Source organism: Nerophis ophidion, linkage group LG14, assembly GCF_033978795.1.
Source record: "Nerophis ophidion isolate RoL-2023_Sa linkage group LG14, RoL_Noph_v1.0, whole genome shotgun sequence".
NCBI classification, from domain to species: domain Eukaryota; kingdom Metazoa; phylum Chordata; class Actinopteri; order Syngnathiformes; family Syngnathidae; genus Nerophis; species Nerophis ophidion.
Window position 1 is genome coordinate 47,244,426 of NC_084624.1, and position 22,500 is coordinate 47,266,925.

The following is a 22,500-nucleotide window of genomic DNA, read 5'->3' on the forward strand; positions in this document are numbered from 1 at the left end:
GCATGTTTTTGGAGGTGGGAGGAAGCCGGAGTACCCGGAGGGAACCCACGCATTCACGGGGAGAACATGCAAACTCCACACAGAAAGATCCCGAGCCTGGAATTGAACTCAGGACTACTCCAGACCTTCGAGGCACCCTGCTTGGCACTCAGCATCAAGGGTTGGAATTGGGGGTTACATCACCAAAAATGATTCATGGGCGCGGCCACTGCTGCTGCTCACTGCTCTCCTCACCTCCCAGGGTGTGAATATGGGGATGGGTCAAATGCAGAGGACGCATTTCATCACACCTAGAGTGTGTTGTGACAATTATTGGTACTTTAAATTTAACTTAACTTTAACTAGGTTACTGATAAATGAAATCATCCGACATGGTTGATCCCCTAATTTTAAGGTGTCACACGGCAGAGATGACAAGCTGCGAGTGCACCTGGTTGACAAGGAGCAACAACAGCTGTGTTGTCACAGGAAGCACAGACGGCCCTGGTAGATCTCACCTCATTAACCAACAAGTCAACTCAGTGCTGACACGGCTCAGGGAACTTTTAAAAACACTACCAAAAAGAGACATACTCAAATAGATTGTAGATACGTATAGTTAGTGGCAAATACCAGCTTATGTGTAGTATAAATATCTGACTTTATTATGTTCCAGCTGGTCTGTTGTGGACAGGGTTGCCAACTCCTTGAAAAATAAATAAATGACACCTTGTTGGTCGCCTGGATGACCAGATTTTTTACCACGTTTCCATATGAGTTGAGAAATTGTGTTTAGATGTAAATATAAACGGAATACAATGATTTGAAAACAATTTTTAACCCATAGTCATTTGAATGTACTTCAAAGACAAGAGATTTCTATGTTCAAACTCGTAAACTTAATTTTTTTTTTGCAAATAATAATTAACTTAGAATTTCATGGCTGCAACACGTGCCAAAGTAGTTGGGAAAGGGCATGTTCACCACTGTGTTACATCACCTTTTCTTTTAACAACACTAATAAACATTTGGGAACTGAGGAAACTAATTAGTGAAGCTTTGAAAGTGGAATTCTTTCCCATTCTTGTAGAGCTTCAGTCGTTCAACAGTCCGGGGTCTCTGCTGTCGTATTTTATGCTTCATAATGCGCCACACATTTTCCATGGGAGACAGGTCCGGACTGCAGGCGGGCCAGGAAAGTACCCGCACTCTTTTTTTTATGAAGCCACGCTGTTGTAATACGTGCTGAATGTGGCTTGGCATTGTCTTGCTGAAATAAGCAGGGGCGTCCATGAAAAAGACGGCGCTTAGATGGCAGCATATGTTGTTCCAAAACCTGTATGTACCTTTCAGCATTAATGGTGCCTTCACAAATGTGCAAGTTACCCATGCCTTGGGCACTAATGCACCCCCATACCATCACAGATGCTGGCTTTTGAACTTTGCGTCGATAACAGTCTGGATAGTTCGCTTCCCCTTTGGTCCGGATGACACGATGTCGAATATTTCCAAAAACAATTTGAAATGTGGACTCGTCAGACCAGAGAACACTTTTCCACTTTGCATCAGTCCATCTTAGATGATCTCGGGCCCAGAGCAGACGGCAGAGTTTCTGGATGTTGTTGATAAATGGGTTTTGCTTTGCATAGTAGAGCTTTAACTTGCACTTACAGATGTAGCGACAAACTGTATTTAGTGACAGTGGTTTTCTGAAGTGTTCCTGAGCCCATGTGGTGATATCCTTTAGAGATTGATGTCGGTTTTTGATACAGTGCCGTCTGAGGGATTGAAGGTCACGGTCATTCAATGTTGGTTTCCGGCCATGCCGCTTACGTGGAGTGACTTCTCCAGATTCTCTGAACCTTTTGATGATATTATGGAGCGTAGATGTTGAAATCCCTAAATTTCCTGCAATTGCACTTTGAGAAACGTTGTTCTTAAACTGTTTGACTATTTGCTCACGCAGTTGTGGACAAAGGGGTGTACCTCGCCCCATCCTTTTTTGTGAAAGACTGAGCATTTTTTGGGGAAGCTGTTTTTATACCCAATCATGGCACCCACCTGTTCCCAATTAGCCTGCACACCTGTGGGATGTTCCAAATAAGTGTTTGATGAGCATTCCTCAACTTTTTCAGTATTTATTGCCACCTTTCCCCACTTCTTTGTCACGTGTTGCTGGCATCAAATTCTAAAGTTAATGATTATTTGCAAAAAAAAAAAATGTTTATGAGTTTGAACATCAAATATGTTGTCTTTGTAGCATATTCAACTGAATATGGCTTGAAAATGATTTGCAAATCATTGTATTCCGTTTATATTTACATTTAACACAATTTCCCAACTCATATGGAAACAGGGTTTGTATTTACTACTATCTCAGACTGTCTTATCATCTCGAGGATGTCAGTGAATGGCTTTCAAGACTTAAGATATGACGCGATGCTCTTTCACCAGGTCATGGACACACTCTCCAAGCTCTCCAACACAGCAATAGCACTGCAAGGAGGCTTCAAGTAAGTCCACCTCATCATCAATGCACCTTGTTTGGCTTTAACACTGATATCCTTGCACTTGTACGTCTTGCAGGCCTTTTCCCACAGAAAGTATCCTAAAAGATGAGGACATTTACAACCACCTGGAAGACCTGATGGAGTAAGTATAAGTACATTCCTCTTTCTCAACTATTACTGCTGTTGCAGAACATCATTATTAAAGATGACAAAACATGACATGATGAACTACTATATTTGTGGCGTTATTTAAAATGTTTATTAACCTACTTATTATATACATATATATATAATACATTATAATGTAAGAATAGTATTAATAATAACATTTGAACTTTACAGTACAGATAAGAACGAAATGTTGCATTAGCTCGTTGTAGTGCAGGATAAAAGAGCAATAAGGTGCAGATATAAATAAGTACATACGGTACTGTATGTACATTTTATACTTTATGAGGACATTTTCACTTGTTTGCTTTATTTTCTATTAACAAACTCCAAAACATGTATCAGTCCCTCAAATAATGTATTGCAGGGGTCTCAAACCCAATTTACCTGGGGCCCACTGGTTCCAGAGTCTGGGTGAGGCTAGGCCGCAAGAAAATATTTCTTTAAAAAAATATTTTGAAATGTCTTTATTTTCAGTTTCAACACAAAATGAAATCCAACTATAAATGCACACAAATAACTGTTGAATTGGTCAGGGTTATCGGGGACTGTTATTACTGACGGACAGGTGTCGCGGTGTGACTGCAGCCAGGCACATAAGAAAACCCTCGTTTCCATGGCAACGTCTCTGTCGCTTTCCTTCATTTGCCGCTTTTCCACTAACGCAGGGGTAGGCAATGCAGAATGTTGGGGGGAACGTTTACAGTTACGGTAGCAAAATTAACCCCGAACGGGCTGACATCACGACTAACGTGTTACAGGTCCGATTCGCCCAGCTACTCTCAGTCAGTGCACCACAGTTTTGTATTGAAGCTCGGTCCTTCGGCGGAGTGCTTCGGAAGCTACCGGTCCGCCTGGCATACAACGCTGTCAAGCGCCATTCGTATACAACTCGCGGGCCGCACTAACATTAATCTTTCATATTAAGGTGGGGGCCGCAAAAAAACCTCTCGCGGGCCAAATGTGTCTGAGACGCCTGATGTATTGCAAAGAGAAAATTAAACTATTAAACTTGCATATTTTATTACACATACAGCAAATAACACGAACCACAAGCTATATACATTTATTTAGAACATCCTTTAAGATACTGTTGAGGTTGCACTCCCGTGGGTCCTCCAGACCACCAAGCATCGACACGAGAGTCCGGGTTTCAGGATGCAACACTGGTTCATTTTGAGGGGTTTTCCTTGCTTTGGCTTTTCAGCACAAAGTCTGTCTCTCTCGCACTCTCGCCCCAGCTCCAACAATGTCTCTCCTCCCGGCTGCTGCTTTAACCAGAGCGACAGTGTCAGGCTTGGACAAAGGAATGAACTCAGATGCAGAGTAGGGATACTTAGTAGGGCTTTTATTTTGACGGCTCTTTCACCTCCAGAGTAAGAGAAATACAATATCTACAAATAACAAAAACGATCGACGAAAAAAGGTTCCAAAAAAAAACAAAGGTTAAACGGGAATAACCGAGAATCACTCCTAAAAGGAAGAAAATACAAAAAACAAAGACAAACTATAATTTGCGCTGTATCTGCTATGAAACTTATTAACATAAAACGCTCCAACAGGAGGAGGAAAACAATGACAATGAAAATTTCTACACTTAATCTTAATATAATAACGGTAAACAAAAAAATCACTCAAAAAATTTGAGGAAAGAAAGATTAGTAGGGAAAAAAATAATAACTCACCACATTGATTGAAAAAAACTAAATAACAAAATTCACTCTACTGAGGAGGATAAAAAGTCAAACTCAAAATAGCAGCGTGGGGATTCAGAATCCAGGAAAATAAGCGTGGGACAAGGCAAGGCATGGACATAGACATGGAAGAGAGACGGGCGCGAAAACTCGAGACTATCTGGTGTTGAACAAGGGGAGTTGTGGGCTTGTATGACACATGAGGGTAACGGGTAAACAGGTGGAAACAATCAGGGGTCAGGGATGACGTCAGACTGATGACACAAGAGGGAGGGCAAGTAATCTGAAACAAGAGGAGTTGCTTTTCAAAATAAAACATGCAAGTTACAAGACAAGACATCCCTCACCGCGGTGTGACAAGATAATATGGCCCACCTGGGCCATCTATGCACCTGTCGCTTACTTCGAGGCCGGCCCTGTCACACCCCGTTCCGCTGCAGGCCCGCAGGCCATGCCCCCCTAAACAGATACGTACAGTAAATGTACAAAGTGATACATATTTACAAAGAAAGTTACATTACGCACTATTTGCACTGTATATTCGCTGTGATTGGGCGGGCAAAGGATGGAGGTGACGTCACAAATTGGGCAAGTTCCGAATGGCTCGTTTGGAGAAAGTATGAAGGAAGGCAAGATTGTTTTATAAATATCTCTGCAATGCCTCCACAGTTGGGACTTATGCAGATCCCAAATACAGAACAGCAGGTACTAATAGGTACGAAAAGTTGGTTCTGCATAACAGGGCTCTAAAATGCTGAGGTGGCTGAACTGGGGCTGTATATACACACTACAGAATCCACGCTTAGAGAGCACAAAACAGCATAAACAAAAAAAACTGGGGCAAGGTACGTGGCGGCAGAAGAATAACTCATGCGTCAATAATCCAGCGCTGGCAAGGAGCAACAAGTGATCCTAAATATACTTGAGTAGAAATAGAAAACAGGTGCGCTGGCACTGAGCTAAACAGAAAGTGAAGGTGCAGCAAAACAAGGAGCCCGACAGGAAGTAGAACCAAAATAAGATCACCAGGACAGGAAGTCTTGCAGAACACAGGTGAATAACTAACAAAGTACAAACTGTCATGTGGGATCTCGACAACATAGAGCTGGCAGCTGTACAACAGCTAAGCACACAATAGCACACATGCTAGACATATGAAATAATCGTCCTTGACTATTGCAGTCCATAGTACATTATTTGTCAATAGAGGCAAGTCTCAAACAATTATAAATAAATTGCTTGTAAATGTTTTGTCATTCACTAGTGCCAGGCCCTAATACTATACAACTATTCACATTATATATTATGAAAACATATATATATATATCGGGTTGTACGGTATACCGGTGTGACAGTCTCTCGCTGTCGTCGCTTGGGTTCAGTGGACCACCCAGGAAGGACATTCTTTTGAGCAGGTTTGACTCTTTTATTTTTCAATAAAGGCAGATGTCTTTTCGCCGGCGTCGCTCCCACTGCTCGCTTCTCCGTTTCTCGCTCTCCGCCTCTCGCTCTCCGGTCCGCTCTTTCAGCCGCCGTCGTCCTCGTCCTCTTCTATGGCTCGCTCTCTGTTGCTCTTTGATCGCTCTTACTGGCTCTCCAACTCCTCCCTGATCTTTCCTTCTTCTCCCCTTTTATACTCTGCAAGGAGATAAGTCAATCGTGTGCCGGTGCACGATCCACGCACCTGAATCAGATTGCGGCGGCGGCGCTCCCGGCACGCCCCGCCACTCCGCTCCGCCGCATTCACCGCCTTCTTGCCGCCATCTTGGGCAGGTTTCCAGCGTGCCTTGCCCCGCCGTCGGCCGGTCGGCTCCGCCTCTCCAAAACCGGTACTAGTATAGTACCGCGATACTAATGAATCATTTACGGTACTATACCGCCTCTGAAAAGTACCGGTCCCGCACCACCCAGCGCCCGTGTCGTCATCACGTCATGTCATTGCTGGTTTTACAAGCCGAGGAGCATGTTCGGCGGCACACAATCACAGAGTACGTACAAATAGACACAGTGTGTAGACAGGGAGAACGGACGCATTTTGATTTAAAACTAAAAATAAAGGTGACCTTATAACACTGACTAGCTGGCGGGTAACGTCCATCCGCCGTCTTCAGTGTTTTCACCAATCCTCGCCTCCATGGCGACAATTAAAGTAAGGACCGGCCTCGAAGACAGCGACAGGTGAGTGGATGGCCCAGGTGGGCCTTTGTTATCTAATCACCTGTCGCCTTTATTAGCAGCAGCCGGGACGAGACATGTTGTTGGAGCTGGAGTGGGAGCCACATCTGCGGTCCGCTCCAAGGTTTCTCATAGTCATTCCCATAGACATCCCACTGGGTTGTGACTTTTTCCCTGCCCTGATGTGGGATCTGAACCGAGGATGCCGTTGCAGCTTGTGCAGCCCTTTGAGACACTTGTGATTTAGGGCAATATAAATAAACATTGATTGAATAATTGATTATTAATATTGCCTTTAAAAATTATTTCACAATGTAATTAAGGGGGCTGACAATAGATGTTTGTTTGTTTTTTGTAGTGAAAACTCCATGGAGGATGAGGAAGACTTGTACGCGGTGGTCTACAGGCTGGAAGAAGACCACGCAGGCGGGGAGATTTACGAGGACCTCATGAGGACCGAACAGCAGGTAAACTCAAGGAACTTTGACCTTAGCAACGTGACATGCTACCTACTGTAAATACTGTACGCCAACTGATATCGGGGGGGAATATTAATAGTCACACAGCAAAACTCTGTGCTATATCTTCACAACTGAGTTTTTTACTAATGTGGCCCAAAAAGAGGACACATATGCGTGCCAAGCCCGGGACTGGGAGGAATTCTGTCAAACAAAACTGTTTATTTTATGGCAAACACACAGAATATGTCAAATGTTTCACCAAAGTTATTTTTCAAAGTGGAATATGTGATGTGACGTAATCGGGGTAGGGCAGGGGTCACCAACGCGGTTTGCGGGCTCCAGGTCGCCCGTAAGGACCAGATGAGTCGCCCGCTGGCCTGTTGTAAAAATAGTTCAAATAGCAGCACTTACCAGTGAGCTGCCTCTATTTTTTAAATTGTATTTATTTACTAGCAAGCTGGTCTCGCTTTGCTCGACATTTTTAATTCTAAGAGAGACAAAACTCAAATAGAATTTGAAAATACAAGAAAATATTTTAAAGACTTGGTCTTCACTTGTTTAAATAAATGTCTTTTTTTTACTTTGCTTCTTATAACTTTCAGAAAGACAATTTTAGAGAAAAAATACAACCTTAAAAATGATTTTAGGATTTTTAAACACATATACTTTTTTACCTTTTAAATTCCTTCCTCTTCTTTCCTGACAATTTAAGTCAATGTTCAAGTAAATACATTTTTTATTGTAAAGAATAATAAATCCATTTTAATTAAATTTTTCATTTTATCTTCTGTTTCTTCGACGAAGAATATTTGTAAAATACTTTTCAAACTTATTATGATTAAAATTCAAAAGAATTATTCTGGCAAATCTAGAAGAAATACTGATTTGTCTTTGTTAGAAATATAGCTTGGTCCAATTTGTTATATATTCTAACAAAGTGCAGATTGTCATCAAAATTCTAAAATTAATCTTAATCAGGAAAAATTACTAATGATGTTCCATAAAGAATTTTTTTAATTTTTTCAAAAAGTTTCGAATTAGCACATTTTTTTTCTTGTTTTTTTTCTGGTGAATTTTGAAATTTAAACAGTCGAAATTGAAGATAAACTATGTTTCAAAATTTTATTTTCATTTTTTTTTCCTGTTTTCCCGTCTTTTAAAAAAAACGTTCAATTAAGTGTTTTTTTCATCATTTACTCTACAAAAACATTCCGTAAATACTTTTCAAACTTATGATTAAAATTCCCAAAAAATTTCTGGCAAATCTAGAAAATCTGCAGAATCTTATTTAAGTCTTATTTCAAAGTTTTTTAGGATTTTTAAACACATATACTTTTTTACCTTTTAAATTCCTTCCTTTTCTTTCCTGACAATTTAAATCAATTTTCAAGTAAATTATTATTTTTTTTTATTGTAAAGAATAAACAATTTTTATTTAATTCTTCATTTTAGCTTCTGTTTTTTCGACGAAGATTATTTGTGAAATATTTCTTCAAACTTATTATGATTAAAATTAAAAAAAAATTTTCGGTCAAATCTACAATATCTTTAGAATCAAATTGAAATCTTATTTCAAAGTATTTTGAATTTCTTTTAAAATTTTTGTTCTGGAAAATCTAGAAGAAATAATGATTTTTCTTTCTTAGAAATATAGCTTGGTCCAATTTGTTATATATTCCAACAAAGTGCAGATTGGATTTTAACCTATTTAAAACATGTCATCAACATTCTAAAATTAATTTTATTCAGGAAAAATGACTAATGATGTTCCATAAATTCTTTTTTAAAAAATTTTCAAAAAGATTCGAATTAGCTGGATTTTCTCTTCTTTTTTTTCGGTAGGGACCACTGTTTTAGACTATGTTTTTCAGAACACAACACCTTAATATATACATTATGAAAGTGATAATGCGGTCCGCAGTGCTATACCAGCGATATTATGCTAAAGAACATATAATTTCTAGCATTTGTATCAGGAATACATCCTCTGAACTCCCATACTTGTTTCTTTCTGACCGATCCAAATACTATCCATCCATTTATTAAGATGTTTTTTTCTTCTCCGCGTGTCCTTCCAGAAGCCGATGGAGTCAGACGTCCGAAGCTGCTGCCTCTCTGAGATCAAACAGACGGAGGAGAAGTACACGGAGACGTTGGAATCCATCGAGAAGGTGCGCACACACGCTGCCTCGGCATCAAACGTTCCGCTTTTTCCCTACCGAGCCCTGTGTTGACATCCATTATTGATTACAAAAATGAGAGGTATTTTATTTGAACTAAGCAAAATGATCTGCCAAAAGAACACGGAAATTTGGCTTAATAGTAATAATAGATTTTATTCGTAAAAATAAAGCACTTTACATTGAGCAAACAACCTCAAAGTGCTAAAGTGTATTAAAAAAGAAAACAAAATAAAAAGATAATAAAAATAAAAACTAGAACTAGTATGCATATATATCTAGAAAAAAACCTTTTTTAAAAAGAAGGGTTTTTAAGCCTTTTTTAAAAGCATCCACAGTCTGTGGTGCCCTCAGGTGGTCAGGGAGAGCGTTCCAAGACCAGGAGCAGCAGAGCAGAAAGCCCGGTCCCCCTATAGTTCGTAGCTTTGTCCTTGGAGGACGGAGGAGGTTAGCCTGTTTGGAGCGGGGGTATTGTGTGGAGGATTTGGGGGTAAGTAGTTCTTTGAGGTAGAGGGAGGGCATTTCCATGGAGGCACTGGTGGGTTAGTAGGGAGACTTTGTTTTCAATCCGGAGTGGAACAGGAAGCCAGTGAAGGGATTTGAGAGTTGGCTTGTCGAGACTTTCCAAAACAAGTAAAATTAGCTAACCTCAATGTAGCCAAAAATACCTTAAAATAAGTATATTCTCACTAATAACAAGTGTACTACTATATGAGTACGTATTTTCTATTGTTTCATTGAAAATAAAACAGCAAAGTCCGTATGAGACACTATTGTCTCAAAGTCATGTTTTTTTTACATGCTTGAAATAAGAAATTATTACTTTAAAAAAGTACTTTTATACTTGTGGGTGTTGTTGACACAGCTTTGCAACAGTTGATATTCTAGTTTCAAGCATGTTTTACTCAACATAGGTCATAACATCTCAGCAACAAGCTGTAATATCTTACTGAGATCATTTAGGACCAAAACCCTTAAAACAAGTAAAACACTCTAACATGAAATCTGCTGAGTTAGAAGAATTATCTTATCAGACAGAAAATAAGCAAATATCACCCTTATTTGAGATATTTAATCTTACTTAGATTTCAGTTTTTGCAGTGCATGCTACGCTTTCGTGCTAGTCTTTTTCTTAGCTTTGATACCCGCTTGTTTTGTTTATCTGCATTTCCTGCCGGATTTTTGAGAATAAATACCTGCACCTTGCCTCCGGAGTTTCCGTCTGCATCTTGGGAGAACAATCCACGCAGTAACATGCGACCCCGGCGTTAGTTTTGTACGACAAGCAATCTATAATGTGATTACTCACCCGACCCTGAGATACTGGTCAGTACCTATGAATAAAATGCTCAAATTAGTATACCATATTTCCTTGAATTGCCGCCGGGTATATAATATGCGCCTGCCTAGAATTACTGCCTGGTCAAACTCGTTTTGCCAAATAATTAGCATATGCCTAGAATTTCCTCCGGGTCAAACTCGTCACGTCACGAGTGACAGTTCACCAGTCATCATTTTCAAAATAGAGGAGGCTGATTTTAATAATTTGAAATTGCATAAAGGGAAGATTAAGAGCTATTCAGTAGGATTTAAGGTCCAAGCTATTAAATATGCTAAAAAGAACAGTAAGCAGCTATGTTTTATTAGTATACCGTAGCTGCGTGTGTCAAATATGAGTCATTAAATGACTCCCGCCTCCTGGTGGTAGAGGGCGCTAGTGATCCTTCTTGCGACTACTCGGCTGCAGAAGAAGTGACAACAAGCAGCGTGTGTTTATTTTTTCCTCTCGCTTGCACTTTTAACATGGAGGATTACATATCTAAAATAAAACAGTTTTCTAAACTGGACTTTCAATCGAAGCAGGAGGTAATAAAGGAAGATCTCCATCGTGACAGAGAGACTTTTAAAACTGAAGAAAGATAAGGAAGACTTCTATAAACAAGTTATCGATGCTTTTGATCAGAAGGAGCTGCGCATGGACTTCATTTATAAGTAAAGGTAAGACCATAATAACGTTTTTTTTATTAAGTGTGCTTTTCATGCTGGTATCCTTACATCACACTCAAAATTTTAAGCACAGGCCTAAATTTACCGCATGCCTTTGGTAAACGCCGGAGTGAGAAGAAGTTTTAAATTATTAGCGCCCCAGCGGCAATTCTAGGAAATACGGTAATTCAATGTATGTATATCAAAAGACGATTCATTATTTAAAAAAAATATTAAAATGTTGTACTTTAATGTATAATGAAGTACATCACATGTTTACAGTTACACAATACAACTTTTCCAGTTGGAAGAAATAGATCTTATTTAATCCAACCCTGTCACAGTAATCACTGACAGTAGGTTTACTTCCTGTCTTCAACATGTTTTATAATTGTTAATTATTAGTCGTAGTATTTTTATGATGAAAATGTACGCTTGTTTTCCCGCCAAATGCTTGAGTCGGTACCAACTTTGGCACTGGGCATGAATGTAAGTTCAACAAAGGTATGGAAATATGGCACTGTTTTCCATCCATCCATCCATTTTCTACCGCTTATCCCTTTCGGGGTGGCGGGGGGTACTGGAGCCTATCCCAGCTGCACACGGGCGGAAGGCGGTGTACACCCTGGACAAGTCGCCAGCACAGATAGACAGACAACATTCACACTCACATTCACACACTAGGGACCATTTAGTGTTGCCGATCAACCTATCCCCAGGTGCATGTCTTATAAAGATGTGTATTTACAACATTAATAATATATACTATGCAAATATAAAAAAGGTAAGCTTTTAGTATTTTTTGTGGGGTTTTTTTTGTTTGTAATTGTTTTTGATCTTCATTATTTACTTCAAGTTATTACCGTATGTCTTTCTATACATCCATCCATCCATTTTCTACCACTTATATAGGGTCGTGGGGGTGCTGGAGCCTATCCCAGCTGCACACGGGCGGAAGGTGGGAATACACCCTGGACAAGTCACTATCTCATCACAGGGCTAACACAGATAGACTGACAACATTCACACACTAGGGCCAATTTAGTGTTGCCAATCAACCTATCCCCAGGTGCATGTCTTTGGAGGTGGGAGGGGCCTATCCCCAGGTGCATGTCTTTGGAGGTGGGAGGGGCCTATCCCCAGGTGCATGTCTTTGGAGGTGGGAGGGGCCTATCCCCAGGTGCATGTCTTTGGAGGTGGGAGGGGCCTATCCCCAGGTGCATGTCTTTGGAGGTGGGAGGGGCCTATCCACAGGTGCATGTCTTTGGAGGTGGGAGGGGCCTATCCCCAGGTGCATGTCTTTGGAGGTGGGAGGGGCCTATCCCCAGGTGCATGTCTTTGGCGGCAAGAGGAAGCTGGAGTACATGCAAACTCCAAACAAAGATCCCGAGTGCAGGATCGAACCCAAACCTTCGTATTGTGAGGCCGACAAAGTAACCACTCCCCCACCGTGCTGCCTACTGGCACTGATTGATTTGATGTAAATTGGTACTTGGTACCGATGGATTCGGTGTGTGCTGAGTTCCACAGCCACCTCTACGCACTTTACCCTAATTGGCAAGGCGGTGGTACAAATATGCATTCACATATATATCGATTGTTATCTGTCGTTCATGCATTCACCCCTAGGCTCGTAATGTTCAATCTCATCAACCACAAAGCATCTTTTCCCGGTCTTTTTTTTTTTTTATATCCGGTTTGCCGAAATGAATTGCGGAAAATGCAGTATAGTATGATAGTTAACCCGTTGTTAGGCTATAAAATAGAAAACAGCTCAATACCGTGTCAGTGTTTCTCAAATAATAAATGTCAAATACATGTATGAATCAAATCCTTTCCCTTTTAACTGTTTAACTGTAAATAATAATAGATGAGCTTATCAGCAATCAAATCAAACATCCTCACATGAACTATATAACCCATATGTTACAACAGATTGACTAATGTGCCAGGTTGTGACTACTTTTGTTTTCACGTTCTTTGTGACTCTTCGCAGAATTTCCTCAACCCTCTGAAGAGGTTTTTCTCCGCGGCTGAAATGGACAAAGTTTTTGTCAACATTCCAGTGAGTTTCCCCTTGTTTTTTTATGAATTAATTGATTGATTGATTTATTAGTACAAACCCCGTTTCCATATGAGTTGGAAAATGGTGTTAGATGTAAATATAAACGGAATACAATGATTTGCAAATCATTTTCAACCCATATTCAGTTGAATATGCTACAAAGACATATGATAAACATTTAATATTTTTTTGCAAATAATCATTAAATTTAGAATTTGATGCCAGCAACATGTGACAAAGAAGTTGGGAAAGGTGGCAATAAAAAACTGATAAAGTTGAGAATGCTCATCAAACACTTATTTGGAACATCCCACAGGTGTGCAGGCTAATTGGGAACAGGTGGGTGCCATGATTGGCTATAAAAACAGCTTCCCAAAAAATGCTCAGTCTTTCACAAGAAAAGATGGGGCGAGGTACACCCCTTTGTCCACAACTGCGTGAGCAAATAGTCAAACAGTTTAAGAACAACCTTTCTCAAAGTGCAATTGCAAGAAATTTAGGGATTTCAACATCTACGCTCCATAATATCATCAAAAGGTTCAGAGAATCTGGAAAAATCACTCCACGTAAGCGGCATGGCCTTAAACCAACATTGAATGACCGTGACCTTCGATCCCTCAGACAGCACTGTATCTAAAACCGACACCATTCTCTAAAGGATATCACCACATGGGCTCAGGAACACTTCAGAAAACCCCTGTCACTAAATACAGTTGGTCGCTACATCTGTAAGTGCAAGTTAAAGCTCTACTATGCAAAGTGAAAGCCATTTATCAACAACATCCAGAAACGCCACCAACTTTTCTGGGTCCGAGATCATCTAAGATGGACTGATGCAAAGTGGAAAAGTGTTCTGTGGTCTGACGAGTCCACATTTCAAATAGTTTTTGGAAATATTCGACATCGCGTCATCCGGCCCAAAGGGGAAGCGAACCATCCAGACTGTTATCGACGCAAAGTTGAAAAGCCAGCATCTGTGATGGTATGGGGGTGCATTGGTGCCCAAGGCATGGGTAACTTACACATCTGTGAAGGCACCATTAATGCTGAAAGGTACATACAGGTTTTGGAACAACATATGCTGCCATCCAAGCGCCGTCTTTTTCATGGACGCCCCTGCTTATTTCAGCAAGACAATGCCAAGCCACATTCAGCACGTGTTACAACAGCGTGGCTTCGTAAAAAAAGAGTGCGGGTACTTTCCTGGCCCGCCTGCAGTCCAGACCTGTCTCCCATGGAAAATGTGTGGCGCATTATGAAGCGTAAAATACGACAACAGAGATTGAAGCTCTACATAAAACAAGAATGGGGAAGAATTCCACTTTCAAAGCTTCAACAATTAGTTTCCTCAGTTCCCAAACGTGTTGTTGAAAGAAAAGGTGATGTAACACAGTGGTGAACATGCCCTTTCCCAACTACTTTGGCACATGTTGCAGCCATGAAATTCTAAGTTAATTTTTATTTGCAAAAAAAAATAAAGTTTATGAGTTTGAACATCAAATATGTTGTCTTTGTATTGCATTCAATTGAATATGAGTTGAAAAGGATTTGCAAATCATTGTATTCTGTTTATATTTACATCTAACACAATTTCCCAACTCATATGGAAACAGGGTTAGTAGATTGCACAGTACACTACATATTCCGTATAATAGACCACTAAATGGTAACACCCGAATAAGTTTTTCAACTTGTTTAAGTCGTGGTCCATGTTAATCAATTCATGTTGATCCTTTTATTGCCTTCGTATTTCATTGTAGGACTTGGTCAAGGTCCACAAGAGCCTGATGGTGGATGTTCAAGACTCCATCCTGAACAAGAACGCTTTGAACCTCTACCAAATTTTCATCAGCTACAAAGAGAGGTATGGCAACTCTTTCTGACATCCCCGTGCTTCTGTGTTTGTCTCTCATAAGGGGCATTACCTAGGCCAGTGGTTCTCAAACGGGGGTACGTGTACCCCTGGGGGTACTTGAAGGTATGCCAAGGGGTATGTGAGATTTTTTGAGAATATTCTAAAAATAGCAACAATTAAAAAATCCTTCATAAATATATTTATTGAATAATACTTTAACAAAGTATGAATGTAAGTTCATAAACTGTGAAAAAAAAATACAACAATGCAATATTCAGTGTTGACAGCTAGAATTTTTGTGGACATGTTCCATAAATATTTATGTTAAAGATTTCTTTTTTTGTAGAGAAATGCTTAGAATGAAGTTGATGAATCCAGATGGATCTCTATTACAATCCCCAGAGAGGGCACTTTAAGTTGGTGATTACATCTATGTGTAGAAATCTTTAAATTAAAACTGTCCAACAAAGTTTTGATTACTTTTCCGGTTTGGATTTTACGCGCATTCAAAAAACCCCTGCGCAAAGTTTCCTAAAAAATGTCATTTTTGCCTCTTTAAACTGTAATTTGACCCCCTTAAAATGCTTCAAAGTGCAAGTTAAAGCTCTACTATGCAAAGCAAAAGCCATTTATCAACAACATCCAGAATCGCCGATCTGTAATTTCACCCCCTTAACATGCTTCAAAACTCACCAAATTTTACACACACATCAGGACTGGTAAAAATTGCCATCTAATAAAAAACCAAACCCCAAAAATCACAATTGGGCTCTAACTCCCCCTAGGAAAAAAAACAGGCAAAACTGCTTGTAACGTCTGTTAGGAATGTCGTAGAGACATGGAACAAAAACCTCTATGTAGGTCTGACTAAGATCAGGGCTTGAGAAGCGGCCGCAGCAACCAAAGGCGGACCCGACCAACGCTGCTTGCAGCTTTAATTTATAATTAAACCACTTGTTTATTTTTCAACAAGTTTTTAGTTATTTTATATCTTTTTTTCCAAATAGTTCAAAAAAGGCCAATACAAATGAGCAATATTTTGCACTATTATACAATTTAATAAATCAGAAAGTGATGACATAGTCCTGTATTTTACTTCATCTCTTTTTTTCAACCAAAAATGCTTTTCTCTGATTAGGGGGTACTTGAATTAAAAAAATGTTCACAGGGGGTACATCACTGAAAAAAGGTTGAGAACCACTGACCTAGGCTGACCATATTCTGAAATCCCAAAAAGAAGACACATTTATGCGTGCCAAGGCCGGGACTAGGTGAACATCTGCCAATGATACTCGAACTTGCTTTATAAATAATATTCATTTGAATAAAGCATTTTTTCAACTCTGTTGACAACAGTGTTGGCGCTAGGAATTTTCCAGGGACCCCATCAAGTCATAAAAATGGGGTCCCACAGTAAATTTTTGGGGTCCCACTTTTTTGTAAGCATTTTGAAAACAAATGATAAACGTATGCATTGTCCGGTTATATCTCACATTCTATATTGTGTTTTGGAAAAAGGTTGTCATAAACGTTACTTAATTCATTAAAATAAATAATAAAAAACAGAAGACAAATTTATATGCATATGTAAATATATTCAGTTATAAACATTCATCCACTTTCTTCTTTCCTTCATGGATCTGAACTTTACCGCTGCTGGTAGTTTTTTTTAATGTTTTTATTTAATAAGTTATAGGTGTATTTATTTTAGTATAAAAATGTAAAAAGTGTTTTGCTTGGGTCAGGAAATGATGATAATGGTGTGCCAGGGCATACTGTCAGGTTCAAACACTGATGACATCTATAAATCAGACAAGAAGCAAAGAACCATGCAGAGACAGAGTTCAATTTAGCTCATGAGGAGAACGCATGGAGCTGAACACTTAGTCAAAGTCTCGCACTACGCTCTAAGGTTCAGCTCCCGCGTCCCTCTATTTATTCAGGAGTTCCATAGTCTACATCACTAAGGCCGCCTCTAAAAGGAGTGGTCACATATATCATGCAAAGCAGGTCCAAGATGCACATTACGTGAAGGAATGGGCTGGGGGGCCTTGTGACTTCGCCTTGTCCCCGCTTCGTCTGCATATTGTCATCTTATCTTCGTTGAGGTCCTTGAAGTCCTTGGCTGTTAGCGGGCTAAAACAAAGATAACATCTGTGGCTGAGTAAACAAGAAGTTTTGTCCTTGCATAGATTAGAAAAAGTCTAACTTGAGCACAATAGTTAAAAACTAAAGCAACGGACTTTAAGCATACTAAAGTTAGTGTGATAATATATACATAATTATTCTAACACATACATACTGTGACGGAATCCTGCCGTCGTCGTGCGGGTTCCACGGACCATTCAGGAAGGACATCTCTTGAGCAGGTTTGACTCTTTATTTTTTCAAATAAAGCTTTGTCTTTTGGTCGGATCGCTTTTCAGCTGCTCCTCTCCTGCTCGCTCCTCTCTCGGTTTCAGGCCGACTGAAAGCGTTGCTGTCTTCGGCTCGCTCTCGGTCGTTTTCGCTCGTCAGCTTCTGCTGCTGGTTCTCCTACTCCTTCTGCCATGATCCCTCCTCCTTCTCCCCTTTTATACAGCCAGAGGAGAAATGTCAATTGTGTGCCGGTGTGCGATCTACGCACCTGAATTTGATTGCGGCGGCGTCGCTCCCGGCACGCCCTGCCTCTCAGCTCATCCGCATTCGCCGCCTCCTTGCCGCCATCTTGGGCAGGGCTGCAGCATGCCCTGCCCCGCCGTCGGCCCGTCGGCTGCGCCTCCCCACACATACATTTTATATTTAACGCTTAAATCTCTGGAGTCTACATCAACTTCAGGTCTATCCCTCATTTCAAAATGTTTTAGTTTTTTTTATGTTGTTTTTTTGTTTGTTTGTTTGTTTTCCGCCCTTTTTTTTGTCAAACAAAACTATGTTTTTCTTATGGCAAACACACAAAATATGTAAAATGTTTCACCAAAATAATTTTTCAATGTGGAATATTTGATGTGACGTAATCAGTGTTTTAGGGAATAGCGGGGGGTGTATATTGTAGCGTCCCGGAAGAGTTAGTGCTGCAAGGGGTTCTGGGTATTTGTCCTGTTGTGTTTATGTTGTGTTACGGTGCGGATGTTCTCCCGAAATGTGTTTGCCATTCTTGTTTGGTGTGGGTTCACAGTGTGGCACATATTTGTTAAAGTTGTTTATACGGCCACCCTCAGTGTGACCTGTATGGCTGTTGACCAAATATGCCTTGATTATCAATCAATCCACTATCTCGCCCTCTCTGTCTCTGCCCCTCCCTCAGGAATGTTGCTGCGTGCGCACACCTTCACAATTTGTTTTGTTTTTTTAACCCCTTCTCAACCCCGGACGTACATTGAAAATACACGCAACCCTGACTCAAAACGCCAGGACATTTGAGGCATTTTAGAAACCCCGCCCGGACAGCCCGGACAGTCCTGCAAAAGAGGACATGTCCGCATTACCACCCCACACCTCACTGTACTCACCTGTGTCTCGCAGGCTTCTCATCTACAGCATCTACTGCAGCCGGGTGGAGATCGCCATTGCAGTCCTGGACCTCATCTGCAAGGAGAAGGAAGACGTTCGCCTCAAGTTGCAGGCAAGGATTATTCATTTTGTTCATTTGTGGGGGACCCTGGCTCCGAAACACATTATAACGGGACTGTCTGTGACTGTATGATGTTGGTAAGAAAGTACAACAGGTGGCATCGTAACTGTGCCAAAGAATAAGAAGACTCAGCAGGTGTGATCTGTGTGACGGAGAGGAGTTAATTGGTACGGCTAAAAATGTCAATCAATCAATGTTTATTTATATAGCCCTAAATCACAAGTGTCTCAAAGGGCTGCACAAGCCACAACGACATCCGCGGTTCAGCGCCCACATAAGGGCAAGGAAAAACTCACAACCCAGTGGGACGTCGATGAGAATGACTATGAGAAACCTTGGAGAGGACCGCAAATGTGGGTAACCCCCCCCCCTCTCTAGGGGAGACCAGATGCAATGGACGAGTATATACGAGTAATATACACTATATTGCGAAAAAGTATTTTGGCCACCCATCCAAGTTATCAGAATCAGGTGTATAAAATCAAGCACTCAGGCATGGAGACTGTTTCTACAAACATTTGTGAAAGAATGGACCACTCTTAGTGATTTCCAGCGTGGAACTGTCATAGGACGCCACTCGTGCAACAAATCCAGTCGTGAAATGTCCTCGCTGCTAAATATTCCAAAGTCAAAAGTCGGCTTTATTATGAGAAAATGGAAGATTTTGGGAACAACAGCAACTCAGCCACCAAGTGGTAGGCCATTTAAACTGACAGACAGGGGGTCAGCGAATGCTGGAGCGCATAGTGCAAAGAGGTCGCCGACTTTCTGCACAGTCAGTTGCTACAGAGCTCCAAACTACATGTGCCCTTCCAATTAGCCCACGTACAGCACGCAGAGAGTTTCATGGAATGTGTTTCCATGGCCGAGCAGCTGTATCTAAGCCATGCATCACCAAGTCCAATGCAAAGTGTGGGATGCAGTGGTGTAAAGCACATCGCCACTGGTCTCTAGAGCAGTGGAGATGCCTTTTCTGGACTAATGAATCCTGCTTTTTCATCTGGCAATCTGATGGACGAGTCTGGGTTTGGAGGTTGCCAGAAGAACGCTGCATGTCAGACTGCATCCTGCTGAGTGTGAAATTCGGTGGAGGAGGAATTATGGTATGGGGTTGTTTTTCAGGAGTTGGGCTTGGCCCCTAAGTTCCTGTGAAAGGAACTTTGCATGCTCCAGGATACCAAACGATTTTGGACGATTCCATGCTCCCATTCTTGTGGGAACAGTTTGAAGAGGGCCCCTTCCTCTTCCAACATGACTGCGCACCAGGTGCACAAAGAAAGATCCATAAAGACACGAATGAAAGAGTCTACTGTGGATGAACTTGACTGGCCTGCGCAGAGTCCTGACCTGAACCTGAATTAGAACGGAGACTGAGAGCCAGCTCGAGCCTTCTCGACCAACATCAATGTGCGCTTTGGAAAAATGGTGGAAAACCCCTATAAACACACCTTGTGGACAGCCTTATCCCAGAAGAGTTGAAGCTGTAATAGCTGCAAAAGGTGGACCCACATCATATTAAACCCTATGGTTTAGCAATGGGATGGCATTTCAAGTTCGTATGTGAGTCAAGGCAGGTGGCCAAATACTTTTGGCAATATAGTGCATCTCATTTGTCTCTCCCTGAGAGTCCATAAGAATGACATGCACATGTGCCATGGCCAATTATGCAAATTAGATGCTAATGTTGTTGAACTTTGGTTCCAGGAGTGTTCCAAGAGGGCCAACAATGGCAAGTTCACCCTGAGGGACCTGCTGGTGGTCCCCATGCAGAGAGTCCTCAAGTACCACCTTCTCCTCCAGGTAAGGAGCTTGTGTCTAATAACGTGTTTCTTTCAGGGTTATGTAAAAAATAATATACATATATGGGGTGGATGGTGAGCAGGGGGGGCTTGGATGTGTGGGATGGGTTGCTAGTTTGGTGACGCTGGGCACTGTTGGCGACCAGGCCAACAAAAGTTATTACAATCATTTTTAAATTATTTCAGTATGTTTACTGGGCAAGCGGCTACAATTGGTGACTTGCAGCCTGACCCCAAAGATGCAGAGATTGCAGGCAAAGAGCAAGTAAAACTAATTTAATAGTCACAGGAAGCAGGGAAAAAAACAAAAACAGCACACTAAGAAAGTAGAATTGAAGGAGGAACCGAATAGGACTAATTCATGAGAATCGGGTGTGTTGACAGGACAGAAAGTAAAGGTGCTTTTAAACATAGAGACCAAACAGGAAACACTGGCAAAACAAGAGCACCAGGGCAGGAAGTGATTCTAAAACACAGGAAGTAGAGACTACAAAATAACACTGGAGAGGAATTACAACGGCATAACACAGGAAAACCCAAACATGACCAAACTATCAGTATGAAGCCTGACCGTAAATTAAATTTGAGTCAAAATGGACACCACAACTTCTCACTGTGAGGTTTAATTTCCATTTGACTCCATTTTCACTGTTACTATTCATTTTAACATTAACGATCCTCTAAATTATAGCATTTTTTTTTAAAAACGTGTATAATTGGATCATTTTCTAGGAGACATTTCGATGAAGGAGCCTGTAAGGAAAATCACGAAAATATTTTTGTTTTTAAAAGGAAAATTAAAGTAACCATGAACTGATTAACATGGACCCCGACTTTAAAAAAATTAAAAACTTATTGGGGTGTTACCATTTAGTGGTCAATTGTACGGAATATGTACTGTTCCGTGCAATCTACTAATAAAAGTCTCAATTGATCAATCAATCATTCAAGTAAAGGTGCTCTTAAACACAGAGACCAAACAGGAAACACTGCCAAAACAAGAGCACCAGGACAGGAAGTGATTCTAAAACACAGGAAGTAGAAATTACAAAATAACACTGGAGAGGAATTAAAACGCCCAAAACCGGAAAACCCAAACAAGACCAAACTATCAGTATGAAGCCTGACCGTAAATTAAATTTGAGTCAAAATGGACACCACAACTTCTCACTGTCAGATTATTGTTCATTTGACTACATTTTTACTGTTACTATTCATTTTAACATTAACAATCCTCTAAATTATAGCAATTTTTTTTTTGAAACGTGTATAATTGGATCATTTTCTCGGAGACATTTTGATGATGGAGCCTGTAAAGAAAATCACGAAAATATTTTTGTTTTTAAAAGGAAAATTAAAATAACCATGAATTGATTAACGTGGACCCCGACTTAAACAAGTTGAAAAACTTATTGGGGTGTTACCATTTAGTGGTCAATTGTATGGAATATGTACTGTACTGTGCAATCTACTAATAAAAGTCTCAATCAATCAATCATTCAAGTAAAGGTGCTTCTAAACACAGAGACCAAACAGGAAACACTGCCAAAACAAGAGCACCAGGACAGGAAGTGATTCTAAAACACAGGAAGTAGAAACTACAAAGTAACACTGGAGAGGAATTAAAACGCCCAAAAACCGGAAAACCCAAACATGACCAAACTATCAGTATCAACCCTGACCGTAAATTAAATTTGAGTCAAAATGGACACCACAACTTCTCACTGTCAGATTATTGTCCATTTGACTACATTTTTACTCTTACTATTCATTTTAACATTAACAATCCTCTGAATTATAGCAATTTTTTTTTTAAACGTGTATAATTGGATAATTTTCTAGGAGACATTTCAATGAAGGAGCCTGTAAAGAAAATCACGAAAATATTTTTGTTTTTAAAGGGAAAATTAAATTAACCATGAATTGAAATTGATTAACTTAAACAAGTTGAAAAACTTATTGGGGTGTTACCATTTAGTGGTCAATTGTACGGAATATGTACTGTTCTGTGCAAT

General features: G+C 40.4%; 1 protein-coding gene across 2 annotated transcripts in view; it reads left to right on the forward strand.

Annotated features, from left to right (window-relative positions):
* Positions 1 to 22,500, forward strand: part of LOC133568762 (guanine nucleotide exchange factor VAV3-like) — a 121,873-nt gene that overhangs the window by 12,104 nt on the left and 87,269 nt on the right. For both annotated transcript variants that reach the window (XM_061920890.1, XM_061920891.1), the window contains exons 3-10: positions 2,434 to 2,492; positions 2,566 to 2,631; positions 6,885 to 6,993; positions 9,066 to 9,158; positions 13,150 to 13,218; positions 14,979 to 15,082; positions 18,578 to 18,677; positions 20,391 to 20,486. In XM_061920890.1, the coding sequence (XP_061776874.1) occupies positions 2,434 to 2,492; positions 2,566 to 2,631; positions 6,885 to 6,993; positions 9,066 to 9,158; positions 13,150 to 13,218; positions 14,979 to 15,082; positions 18,578 to 18,677; positions 20,391 to 20,486 (696 nt within the window). The remainder of the gene's footprint in view (positions 1 to 2,433; positions 2,493 to 2,565; positions 2,632 to 6,884; positions 6,994 to 9,065; positions 9,159 to 13,149; positions 13,219 to 14,978; positions 15,083 to 18,577; positions 18,678 to 20,390; positions 20,487 to 22,500) is intronic.